The 12,916-nt window shown below is 33.6% G+C and overlaps 2 protein-coding genes across 2 annotated transcripts in view; both read right to left on the bottom strand.

The window, feature by feature from the left end:
• Nucleotides 1-1,054: 1,054 nt before the first annotated feature.
• Nucleotides 1,055-9,461, bottom strand: LOC145315568 (uncharacterized). The gene is made up of 7 exons (XM_080155549.1): nucleotides 5,922-9,461; nucleotides 5,339-5,629; nucleotides 4,586-4,662; nucleotides 4,032-4,141; nucleotides 3,548-3,626; nucleotides 3,140-3,292; nucleotides 1,055-2,431 (listed from the first exon to the last, which is right to left on the bottom strand). Exons 1-7 carry the CDS (start codon nucleotides 9,303-9,305, stop codon nucleotides 1,801-1,803), a joined length of 4,725 nt encoding a protein of 1,574 aa, XP_080011675.1. The 5' UTR covers nucleotides 9,306-9,461; the 3' UTR covers nucleotides 1,055-1,800.
• Nucleotides 9,462-10,193: 732 nt separating this feature from the next.
• The window catches only part of LOC145315567 (uncharacterized), an 11,776-nt gene continuing 9,053 nt past the window's right edge, over nucleotides 10,194-12,916 (bottom strand). The window contains exons 5-6 of the mRNA XM_080155548.1: nucleotides 10,847-10,951; nucleotides 10,194-10,310 (exon numbers count right to left, since the gene is read on the bottom strand). Coding sequence (XP_080011674.1) covers nucleotides 10,194-10,310; nucleotides 10,847-10,951 — 222 coding nt within the window. The remainder of the gene's footprint in view (nucleotides 10,311-10,846; nucleotides 10,952-12,916) is intronic.

Here is a 12,916-nt window from a genome sequence, read left to right as displayed (position 1 = left end):
ACGCAGTTTGGGCTCTTTATCTTTCACACAATGAGATAAAAAAACCGGAGGGGTGAAGTTCAACGCCCCCCCCCCCCCCCCGACCGTTCATTGTTAAAATAAAAATCTTAAAATTAAAACCAGTTTTGTTAGCCAGGGCCTTCGGCCTCTAGGGTTAACAAAAATGTTAAAATCTTATAATTTTGCATTTTGATATCTGCGGACAGCTGTCTATAATACAATGCAATGAATCACTATTATGTATTTTTTTCTGTTAATTTTTTAAACAATACATTACTAATTTAACTATTTTATACATATTAAAGTAAAACTTATAACTGACTAAATTTTCTTTTGTTTCTTGGCTTTACTTAACACCTGCTATTAAGGAGCGAATGAACTCTACAATTAAGCTTTATTCTTTATTTTTTTTAAATTAATATTCAAGCATAAAACATCAGAAAGAGACGGGAACATTTGGCTGTTTATTGCACTAGTCCTCAAGGTCTTATAATAACGTCTTCTTATTGGTTAGCTTAACAACCTTGAGAACTTTTATTGAATTTTAATTGGTTGGTTAATTTTATTGAGAGTTCCAACCACAAATTGTAATCTACAGAAAAGGAAATTTTGTATATCATCATTAGGGATGTACATCAATGGATCGGCCACTGTCCCTTCCTGATAGAACAAAGGTGAGGGGTGATTAGTTGGAATATTGGCCCAAATTTCGTCATTTATTAAAGACTTTAAGCGCAGTAACTACTGCTGCTATGTCAGATGATTATAAAACAGAGCTAAATACATATATCCCCATTCACAGTTAGTAGTTTTTTATACAAATATCGTGTATTTAAAGGGTTGGTTATTTGCAATAGTTTGGATGTTATTGCCCTATTATATACCTGAAACCAAAAGAAAAAAAAGGGAATAAATGCATTTTCTTAAAAACATGCAAATTTCATGCTAACAAAAAAATTTTTCATTTATTTTCATGTTTTATTTCAATTTCTTATGTCTGCGCTACTTTGTAAATCATCCTTGTTAATTCATATTTAAAATTATGAAAAACATATTTTCTCTTTAAATTCTATTTATATAACAAATAAAAATTTAACAATAATATAAAACTGAACAATTGAATTTCTAATTTGGCTAAAACCGATTAATACCCGCTGGATTAGAACCGGTTTTCAGCAGTACTGAAAAACCATTTATAGCATCGTATTTCAGACAATTTTTCGCATATTGAAATAAAATCATAATGTTTTGATTATATATTTTTATCATTTTAATATCAGCGGAAATCTGTCTATAATGCGATAAAAAAACTATTCTATGTCAAAGACTATCACATTATAAAATCTTTACAGATTAAGAAAAAATCAATATTCATCCAAATTCTACCTTTGGTAACAAAATATTTGGATGAGTGTTCCTTAGGATCTCTCAAATGATATGTACATAATATTTAGAATATCTATATATTTTCCGACGGCAGCTTTTATGCTATTTTTAAATTCAACCTTCCATTTAAAGTGCGTAGCTGAGAAAAGAGCCCCTTCCCCTGATTTTTTATTTAATTGAATATAAGTATTGTTTATTATTTCATTACTTTTGTTCAGGTTGGGTTGTATTGGGTACTTGGTAACCCCGCAGGGTTAGGGCTCGGCCCCCTGGAGGGATTAGACATAGGGAAAAAATTAAGAACTCTGCCCCTTAATTTTAATTAATTTTAAAAATAAGGGGGGGGGAGGCTCTGTGCTCAACAAACATTTTGAGGTAAAATACAAAACGAATCAATATCTAAATCTAATAATACTATTCTCTAAGATCCAGCGATGAATTTCTAAGACTAATCTGACTTCCAAGATTCTTTTTAAGATTATTAACCAGATGTGCACCATTAGCAAGATTACCAACACTTTTTGTAAACTTTGATGCAACAGATCCCAACAATCCTCTGATTCTTGTTGATGATTTGTATTGTCCTGTGGCAGCAGTGTTAGTATTATCTACAGCAGTAGTAGCAGCTTTAGTATCATCATTATCATCACTATACTCACTATATTCACTATACTTACTGCTTGAATCAAGATCATCATCTAAATCATCAAAATCCTCATTTTCTTCTTCTTCATCGTCATTTTCCTCGACGATAACCTCAAAATATTTATTAATCGTGTCAACAACCCATTTGCGTTCTTCTTTCAGCTTATCACTGGGTCGAGTCACTGGACTCTTTCTTCGCAAATCTTCCTTGCTGGTGGAGGAGACATTGAGATTTGAGCCAGAGCCACCAAATTTGTATTTAGGAGCTGCTGATTCAAACATGGCCTTGACCATCCTGTTGGACACGCTGACCTCAGCCATGGTTTCCTCGTCCAGGTCTGCACAGGTGTTGGCAGTTTTGAATGATTCACCTGTTATTCCCACACAACTTGTGGATCTCCTGCAAAAATGATGAATTATGTACCGAAATTTTATAAATTAGCGGCTACGCTTCAAGAGGAATCTATTGGCACTTTAAGAAGGGATTTGAGGGATATGCCGACAGTTTTAGTTTCAATTAGTTTTCAATTTTAGTTTCAAGAAGATAAGTTGTAAAAAATCTTTTTTTCAGTGTAGGAAGGAAGCGGATAAAAGGGTGATTTCTCTTAAGGCCTGTAAGAAGCTTCACTGTAAAAAAAAAACTATATCAATACAGCAGTTAGCAAAATCTTTAGCTACAGATAGGCTGATATGTTAAACCGTCTGTTTGTCTATCTGAATATATCACCCCTCACTCTCACCAACCATCCCAAATTCTATATGATTAAATAACCTTTAATCATAATTTGGGGGTGGATTTATTTATCAATTATCCATCCCTGTATCCCTACAGCTACATGACACTTAATTCACAAACAAGGATAAGACAATGGCCGATAAATCAATGTACATCCCAAATGATTATACAATAAATTATCCCTTGAGTAGAATTAGTGGTTGCTACGTTTGGGCACTCAATTTAATAAACTATCCATTATAAATTCAAGAAAATTCCCCAAAGTTGTTTAGCCATCAAATAAGAAAATGTTGCCATAAAACTTTGGGCACTAATTTAATAAACAGTAAAATGTCCACTACCCTCCCTGATTCACAACAATTAAAAACTGACCTGAGTCCAACCCTTGGTTCAGCTGATCTGTCAGTTCCTCTACCCCTCTCAATTCTCTTCATAGCGGACAGGTGGGAGGAGCTGCGTAGAGCCTCCAGCTCGTTCTCTATGGTCTGAGATCCTCTAAAGTCGTCTTCTGTCAGTTTATCTGATACGCGGCATTGCACGTTATTTTTAATTATATTATGGATATTAAACTTAAAGTAGAATATTTTCCAGTATTGCTTCGAAACTTGATTAAAGGTTGATCAAAACTATAGGTAGAAACGTTTGGACACTCAATTTATGGAACCAACCAATCAAAATTTAGTAAAAGTACCCAAAGTTTTCAAGCCAACGAACATTGCATATTCCTCCCTTCCCCTAAATAAGAAATTTATAGATTAAAATTAAATTAATGTTCCTGATTTTTTTCTTGAAGTATTTTCATATTCTCTTCTTGTACTAGATTCTTCAAAATAATTACCCTCAAATCTGTTCTTTACTCCTGTAATCAATGATTATTGTAATAATGAAGATACACAACTCTAATATAAATGTAGCCAGCCCCACCCATCCTCCCCCAACACCCATTAATTTTTTTATAGATTTTTTAAGAAGAAAATATTGTTGAAACTGCTTTACTTTTAAAAAAGAAATTTTGGTTTAGGGGGTGGTATTTTTTATTGGTCAAAATGGGGGATACTCCTCCCCCCCCCCCCCAACTCCTTCACCTTAACTTTGAAATTAAAAATTGTAGACATACCCAGAGATCACGATAAAGAGGTTTAGCTTTTTGCTTAACTTGTTTGTTTGTTACTTAAGGTCAGGTGAGGTTAGGAGCAGGGTTAGGATACCACTTGTATACTCACTGCAGGTAAATCACCAAAACTTTCAACTAAACAGTCATTACCTTTAATATCAGGTAGGTCATCAATATCCAGATCACTTCTAGCTATTCTTCTACTAGTGCTGTTCAAGGCATTCTCCCATTCTTCTTTTCTCTTGGCCATACTCATGTCTGGGTAATTAACACTTATTGGATTCATCAGGGAGAGAGGGAACAATGGACTGTAATTCATGTACTAAAAAAATTGGAAACTTATTCATGAAGTTTAGTTGGTTAGTTTCTAAACTAGTTGTGTCTAAACTTATCAACCAATCTTTTTAATCTACAGAAGGGGTTTTTAAAGTTTGAAAAAAATGATTTCATCAACTCTATGGCAGACCTCGATTATAACAATTTTAGCCAGTGAAAAATGGTCAAGAAACACAAAATTAACTGATTACAGCCATTCTAACAATTTGTTAAAAACTTTTTATTAACCTCATAAACAACTAAAAAATATTTTACTATACTTAAACTTACAGACACACTTTTGGAAACCATGGTTTTGGTGGTCCTTAGGTCTATACAAATTTCAAAATGGCAGACAAGTTATTTAATAAAGCCATAAAGTGTTTCCTTTGAGATATTCTTCTTCAATCATAACACTTCTCCTTCTCTCTCCTGTTTGGAAAGCTTCCCCTGTCTCAAACATCCCCTTCAATAAAAGGTAAGTGAAAAAAAAGGTTAATACTTTTCCAGAAACCGATTAATATCCGCTTGATAACAATTGGTTTTCAGCCTTACTGAAAAATCATGTATAGCATTTAATCAAAGACAATTTTGAATGAATACTTAAATGAAAAATCCTAAAATAATACAAGTTTTAATCTAATAATTTTTCATTTTAATATCAGCGGGAATCAGTCTATAATACGATGCGATAAGTATATAGCCTAGATTATTTCAGTAGTACTGCAGATGTTCAGTGTCTACTCTATAATGGCATGTGTGTCTGTCTGGCTATCACTCGTTACCTATGTACAGTAATATGTAAATACATACAATATCACCTCTCTGTAATTTATTTATTCTAAATCTGATGCAATTCTATAAAAAAAAATGTTTTTTTCTTATCTTTGCAGCTAATTGCTTCGTCGAATTGTCCGTTACTCTAAGGGAAAACAATTCACCTGACAAGAAAATTTGTTTTCTATGGTGTTATTATAGATACTAGATAGACAGCTAAAATTTAAGCAAAATGATTTATTAGCAATGGGTTTCTATTCTTTAACTTGCTCTTTATCTATTAGATTATATGTTTTTTTTTTGTGAGGGTTGTTACTTATTGATGAAGTCATCCTTGTTTAAATTTGAAAAATTGTTTTACTTACCTTGATATTAGTGCAAGAACCAGTAATATCTGACAAGTCCACACATGACCTATGAATAGTCTTAGTGTCTGAAAATTCATTTGCCTTGGCTTTGGAAGACTCAAAGGTCTTGGTCATCTGGGACTTTCTCATGGTCTTCAGGATGTTGAGCAGACTTGAAAAGGATCCAGTCTTGTTGTTTTTCTTCTTGAGTTCAGGTGAACTGTCCCTGCTGGAGTCAAGGTCAATATGAGAGTATTGCTCTTTCAGCTGTCGTTCATATTCAGCCATGTCTGATGTGTCCTGTTTTTTTTAAATCATATTTTTTTAAGATTATTTTTTTTCAACATGTAATAAGGTTAACCCAGTGGTGTTGATTCAGCACATCAATTCCATTTGAAATTGCTGATTTTTTTGTGTTGTAACTAAAGTGGAATGGGTAAGAAGAGGTGGGGGAGATAAAGAAGTGGGTAAATTTTCTCATAGAATTGTTTGTCAGAATCCTGGTTCCTTGACCCTGGGTTTAACAATAATTATAGAGACAAAGTAGTCCTTATTTTTTTCTAATAAATAATATTATGATTAAAATAGAAAAAAATATGATATTTTCCTCATAGTTAAGAATATCATCAACATCAGAATCATCATCAACTATTTCCCTGGGAGCTTTAAATCCATACTTGGCCAGGATAGCTTTCTTCCGCTCTTCAGGATCCTCTATCCGTTTCCACTCACTTTCCACAATTTTCTTTTCAGGTTTGGTTTCTTTAATAACCTTTGGCTGGTCTGGAATGATTTGTTTTTCTTTTGATTTGAACATTTTCTCAACTGAATACTTTTTGGTAGACTGTTTGGGTTTTATTTCTATGTCTACTTCAGGTTGTGGGAAGAAAATTTCTTTTACATTTAGTTTTCCAGGTTTAAAATCAAGCATAGAGTTGGATCTTTTTAGTTTAGGTGCTGTCTCAAATTCTTTTTTAATTACTTTAGCTTTGCCTGGTTGCAGTAGTAATTCTATGTTCTTTTTCATTAAGGATGATTTATCACAAGATTCATTATTACCTTTCTTTTGGAAGGCAGCAATCTTTCCAATTTTACCAATGTCTTTCTTATCTTCAGGTTTGGTATCAGTTTCATTACTTCTGGTTAGTCTATCCTTTATGTCAGATAATTTGAAAGCTGTTGTTATTTTTTGTGTCTTTGATGTGCTTGGTTTAGATTTAGATTTGTCTGCTGTACTGAGATGCAATCTTAATTCTTCTTTGAACAACTCTTCATCCTTGTTTGTTGAAGTTTCTGCAGTAAAACTCTCCAAATCTTTCATGAACTTCTCAAACTCTTCTTCCTTGCTTGACATGTTGCGACTTATTTGTTTTGATTTGTCAAGTATTTCTTTACTGTCAATCGCATCATCAAGGGTAGCTTTGAATGTTGATTGTTGTAGGTGAAGTGAAGGAGCCATATCACTATTAGCCTTAATAAATCCATGCAGCTCTTCTAAAGTTTTCTGTTTATACTTCCATTCATATTTAGAAGCCTCTTTAATAGGAGCAGCATCATTATTTGGAGCAAAGCTATCCTGAATAAGTTTTTGTTTGACAATAACTCTTTCAAACTCCTGATTAGCTTCTTCTTGTTCAAAAAGATTCTTTAATTTACTAGTTGTTGCAGATTTAATCTCTGGAATGATTTTGTTTTCTTGGACTATTTCTTTTTCTTTAACAAGATTTTCAATTTTGGCAGTATCAAGCTTACCTACCTTAACCTGCTGTGATTGTGTTTGCTTCTGATTGTTCTCAAATAGAAAACTTGTGTCAACTTTTCCAATTTTCTTTTCTGTCTGGTCAAGAGTACTTCTTTCTTCCTTTGTCTCTAGAAGATCAAGATATGCTGAAATAGTTTGTTTGAATGCAGACTCATTCTCATTATTTTCTTGCTCATTAAGATAACTTTTCAGTGAGTCCATATAAGAATTAAATTCATTCATGTTAGGATCACCTGTTAAAACAGCTGTGTTTTCTGTCTTACTTGTTAACAAGTTTTGAGCTTTTGATTTCAGTTCTGTTGGTAACAAATCACCCTTTTCTGCTATAAATTCAGCAAAATCTTTGACAGTTGTTTTCTTGACAATTGTTGATTTTCTCTTTTCCTGTTTTTGTTTTTTATCTGTTGAATCTACAATCATTGATTTAACTTTTCTCATTCTATCCTTCATTGTAGTTTTAGTTTTTTCTTCCTTATTTCTTAGTTTAACTGGTTCCTCATCATCAAAATCATATTTTTGTTCTGCTTTAGCTTTCTCAGCCCTCTTTTTCTTTTCCTCTTCTTGCTTTTTAGCTTTGGCTTCAAGATCTTTTGACTTCTCATTGAATATTTGGATCCATCTTGGAATTTCTAGATCATCTTGAAGTGTTGTTGATCCTTTAACTTCAGGAGATGTTTCCACAGAAGAATTCAGCCAAGAAGAAGTATTTAGAGTATTAGCAACATTTATGGAATTAATTTGACTAATCTGATCTTTAATTTGTAACATTAGCTCTCTTTTCTTATTTTCTCTAAGAATCTTTTGTCTTTGAGCTTCTTCTTCTTGTTTAAGTTTCTCTAGTTCTAGTCTTATTCTTTCATGTATATCAATAACTGGAGGTGGAACAGGTTCAGGCTGCTTATCAGTTTCAGAATCTTCTACCAAATCTTGATCATTTTCTTCTACATTCTCTTCATTTTCAGCATCTTGCAAAGCTTGAGCAAGCTCTTCTTGTCTTTTCATTTCTTCTAATCTTTCTTGATACTCTCGTTCTTCTTGCATTTCTTTCTCCTTCTGCTTGATCAATCTTTCTCTTTCTTCTAACATTTTAGCTCTTCTTAGTCTCAATCTTTCTTCATTTGCTTTTCTTTCCTCTTCCTCTCTTTTCTCTTTTTCAAATAGTTTACATGTTCTTTCAAATGCATCTTTATCAATAATGACAGGAATATATTCCTTTTTCTTTTTGGGCTGTTGGATTGAAGACTCCTCCATTTGTTTAAACATTTCCTCAGCATTTAATTTTTTGACTGGAGAAAATGGAGTGCTGTCTGTTGGAGGTGAGGATGTTTCAAATTTCATTAGATCTTCCTCAAATTGGTTCTTAATATCTTTGATGTTTAACTTTAATTTTGGCTTTGTATCTTCTTCTTTACGTTTAACTTTCTTTTTTGATTTTTTACTTGATGGTTCTTCACAAACAAAATTTAGATAACTTTCCATATCTTGTCTATACCTGTTAAAGTTATCTTCTTGGGCTTTTAGTTTCTGTTCTTCTTCTAGAGCCTTAATTCTTCTCAGTTCTTCCTCAATTTGTCTCTTTACTTCTTGTTCTTTTTCCATTCTAGCAATTTCTTTCTTTTTATTTTCTTCCTCCTTAATTTTCTCTAAGTTATGTCTGGATGTATTTAGATTTTCCTGTCTATCAAAGATAACTTGTGAAATGAGATAATTCTGCATATCTTTTTTGGTTACAGGAACTTGGGACTTTCCGAGATTTGCATTTATGCAGGTTTTTGATCTTCTCAAGCTATTTCTAGATCCCATTAACTTTTCAACTGACTTTTTGACAAGAGATTCTCTAGAATTTTTTGCTAATCTACATTTTGAGGATCTTAAATTTTCTTTTGAAAGAACTTTTAGCATTTGCCTTGATCTACTAACCATCTTTTTCATTTTCATCAAACTTTTCTCTTTACGCTTTGCAATTTCTTCTTTACGCTTTTCCTCCAGTTCTTGTTCCCTGGCCATTTCTTCAAACTTTTGTGTAAAAGGATTAGATAATAATTTCTTTTTTGGTCTTTCAGCAGGAAAAACAGGTTCTGGCTTTTTGGGAGCTGCAAACAAATTTTTCTTTTTTTCTTCCAATGCTAGCTTTTTACTACGTTCAATTTCTCTAGCCCGTTCTTCTTCAATTTGTCGTTTTAGTTCTTTTTGCTGTTCTTCTTCTCTTTTTCTTCTCTCCATGATTTCTTGTGAAATCCTCTTATCCTCCTCTAACTTTGCAAGTCTTTGTCTTTCCAATTCTTTAGCCTGTTTGTCAAGTTCTATTTGCCATAATCTTTTCTTTTCTTCTTCAACAAGTTTTTGTCTTTCAGCTTCTTCCTAGGACCAATAATTCAATCTGTTTCCAATAAGAATAGTTAGGGGATCAAAGTTTTATAGAACATTTTGCACAAATAGATTTAGAATATGTGTATATTGTGATAGGAGAATTTTGTCGTAAATTCAGTTTGCTGGACATGGTCAGGTGAGAGGATGGGTTAATGTCATAAGAAGGGGGTTAGGGGTTATTGTTATTTTAGACAGCTCGGAGAAACATTTTATCAGGGTATAGAAGAATCCCTCACAATATCTACATATTCAATTTTTTTTTTGCATATTACAACAGCATAGCTATTGTATTTTAAAGCATGTTGTGTACATACATCTGGTTGTACTCTAATCAATTTCACAATAACAAGGATGACAACATCCGTAAAAGTGAAGCTCTGAAACGGAAAGACAGACGTACATTAACTCTTGTAGAGTGTAAGAACTGAATATACAAAATATGAATATATAAGTTTTGACAATAATATACATAAATTTGTTGCAAAACATGTTTAAAATGGACGTACAGACATTCTGGTAACGATTATAAAGTTGCAACGTTTTCTAAGTTGTACCTACAGGAATTATCATGCATAGATCGGACAATTCCAGCCGCCTAAATTAACAAAAAAGCTATCCGTTACGGACGGACAAAAAGACCGACCCTAATTATAGAAAAGATTTGCTTTTAAAAATAGAAAGGATATTTCTATCAAACTAAAAGTTTCAATTTAGTTTATCAATCAAGATAAAAGTTTTGATTTAATAGGACAATTTTAACATTGAATTATTGGTTCCCTGTTCTCTTTTTCTTTGAATTTCAGCTTTCATTTTTTCCTCTTCCTCTTTCTTTCTGTCTTTCTCTAACTTTCTTGCTCTAAAAAAAACTTTTTTATCCTTGTAATAAAGCCAAAGGAATTATGTTGTCTCCATGTTTGTATCAAAGGATCTTGCCAACCATTAAACCGTTATGGTTCTCCTCTATAAAACAAAAAATCGAAACAGCCCCCCCTTCCCTTCTAAGAAAACAAATTGTAAATTGCAATTAGAAATGTAAATATAATAATATTAAATTGCTGCGCTACTTGATCGTGCAGAGAGAGAGATGTCAACAACCCCCTTTAAATTGAAATTTGAGGACTGGGTTTACCTTTTTTTGACACCCTAAAGAAATTCACCCCCTGACAAAACCAATTCACTTTATATAATGGTCTTTTTTTTGCTATAGATATTGTTATTTTTGTTGTTCCAATTGAGCTTGTAAAAATCATTACGTTGAATTTGCCAAACTTTCCCCAAAAATAACATTCAATTTGAGGGGGAATGGGGGGTCAATGTAATAACTTCCCCCACCTATGGGCATCCAAGAATACCAATGCAAAACATTATCACAACAACAAAAAGCTTTTTTTCCTGCTTTGTTCTTTGAGTCTTTCAAGGGTGACTTTTTGTTCCTCGGCCGCTTTTTGCTTCCTCTTTCTTTCCTCATATTCTAACCGCCGCTGCTCCCGGGCTTTTTCCTAAAGAATCCAAAAGCCTATATAGTGTTCTCATACTCAATATGATATTACATGGATGCACCTGATTTTTATTTACTCTGATAAAGTAATGCTCGCAACGGTCTAAAATAACGATACCCCCCCCTCCCCCACCTATACTCTCCCTTTACCCAATCCCCTCTCCTCTTACTGGATTAACGAACTGACCAATAAACTAATTCCATGTTGGCAACCTAAATTGTTGACAATTTTTCCCCTGTTATAAATTCCGCGTATATCCTATATCCATTATCCCATCATATAAGTGAGGACATTTTTGATAAATAGAACTTCCCCAAGCAAGGATTTATCATACGAAGTACAACTGTCATTGGCTAACTTAGTGTATGCATTATTGGTCTAATTGAATGATTGTACATTAGGGTGGGTCGATTTTGGACATTTTTTTTCTGAGGCCAAAGCGGGGATCTGCACTCAATTTATATAGATATAATACACCTCTGGATGATTTAAAATTTATCCTAAGTCTTAAAACCGCTGACGACCAGACATTTAATTGTATAGCTATTTGTAAATGGGAGTCAAAAATTTATTGAATCAGAACTATGGCTTCATGGTGCTCCCTGGAAATGCCTTGAGGAGCTGAGTCAGGAACTTTTGTCCGTTTCAAAAAATCTCGTTCCTAGCCTGAGAAAATCTAAAAAACCTCTACAAATTGGACAATTCTCGATAAACCTTAAATTTTTTTAGTTTTTTAGTGATTTCTAAGGCATGGAACGAGATATTTTGAAACGGACAAAAGTTCCTGATTCAGCTCCTCAAGGCCTTTCCAGGGAGCACCATGAAGCCATAGTTCTGATTCAAAAAAAAAATTTGAATGTCGTCTTTGCATACTAATAAGTAATGAATTATATTTTTAAGTGGTCATGTTCTAAAACTCAATTTTTTAAAATTCTTTTTCGGTCAGAAATGTTTTTAAGGTTAATTTTATCTGTTGCATATCCCCGCTTTGTCTAATTCCGATATGAACCCACCCTATTGTACATCTATATTTTCTATATCTATTGCGTATTCTGTCAATCTATCTATATCTTTGTTTTCACACTCTCTTTATCTCTCTTTTTCTTTATCTTCTTCCTTCTTTCTTTTAGCCTCTCCTTTCTCTCTCTATCCATACCTCCTCTTATTTCTCTCTCTCTCTCTCAATCTCTCTCTGTCTCTCTCTCTCTGTCTCCCTCTCTGTCTCTCTCTTTCTCTCTCTCTGTCTCTCTCTCTCTCTCTCTTTCTCTCTCTCTATCTATCTATCTATACCTCTTCTTCTTCTTTCTTTCTTTTTGCCTCTCTTTTCTCATGTTCTATTCGTATTTGTTCAGCCTGACGTTTCTCTCTCTCTCTCTTCCTCTCTCTTCCTCTCTCTCTCTCTCCATCTATCTCTCTATCTCTATATCTATCTATCTATCTATACCTCTTCTTCTTCTTTCTTTCTTTTAGCCTCCCTTTTCTCATGTTCTATTCGTATCTGTTCAGCCTGACGTTTCTCTCTCTCTCTCTCTCTCTCTCTCTCTCTCTCTCTCTCTCTCTCTCTCTCTCTCTCTCTGTCTCTCTCTCTCTCTCTTTCTCTCTCTCTATCTATCTATCCATACCTCTTCTTCTTCCTTTTTTCTTTTAGCCTCTCTTTTCTCATGTTCTATTCGTATCTGTTCTGCCTGACGTTTCTCTCTCTCACTCTCTCTCTCTCTCTCTCTCTCTCTCTCTCTCTCTCTGTCTCTCTCTCTCTCTCTTTCTCTCTCTCTATCTATCTATCCATACCTCTTCTTCTTCCTTTTTTCTTTTAGCCTCCCTTTTCTCATGTTCTATTCGTATCTGTTCTGCCTGACGTTTCTCTCTCTCTGTCTCTCTCTCTCTGTCTCCCTCTCTGTCTCTCTCTTTCTCTCTCTCTGTCTCTCTCTCTCTCTCTCTTTCTCTCTCTCTATCTATCTATCTATA

The sequence above is a fragment of the Acartia tonsa genome, chromosome 4 (assembly GCF_053477335.1).
Source record: "Acartia tonsa isolate MP-2025a chromosome 4, ASM5347733v1, whole genome shotgun sequence".
Taxonomy (NCBI): Eukaryota; Metazoa; Arthropoda; class Copepoda; order Calanoida; family Acartiidae; genus Acartia; species Acartia tonsa.
The sequence above is the reverse complement of the archived record's forward strand: the minus strand, read 5'-3'. Positions and strand labels throughout refer to the sequence as shown.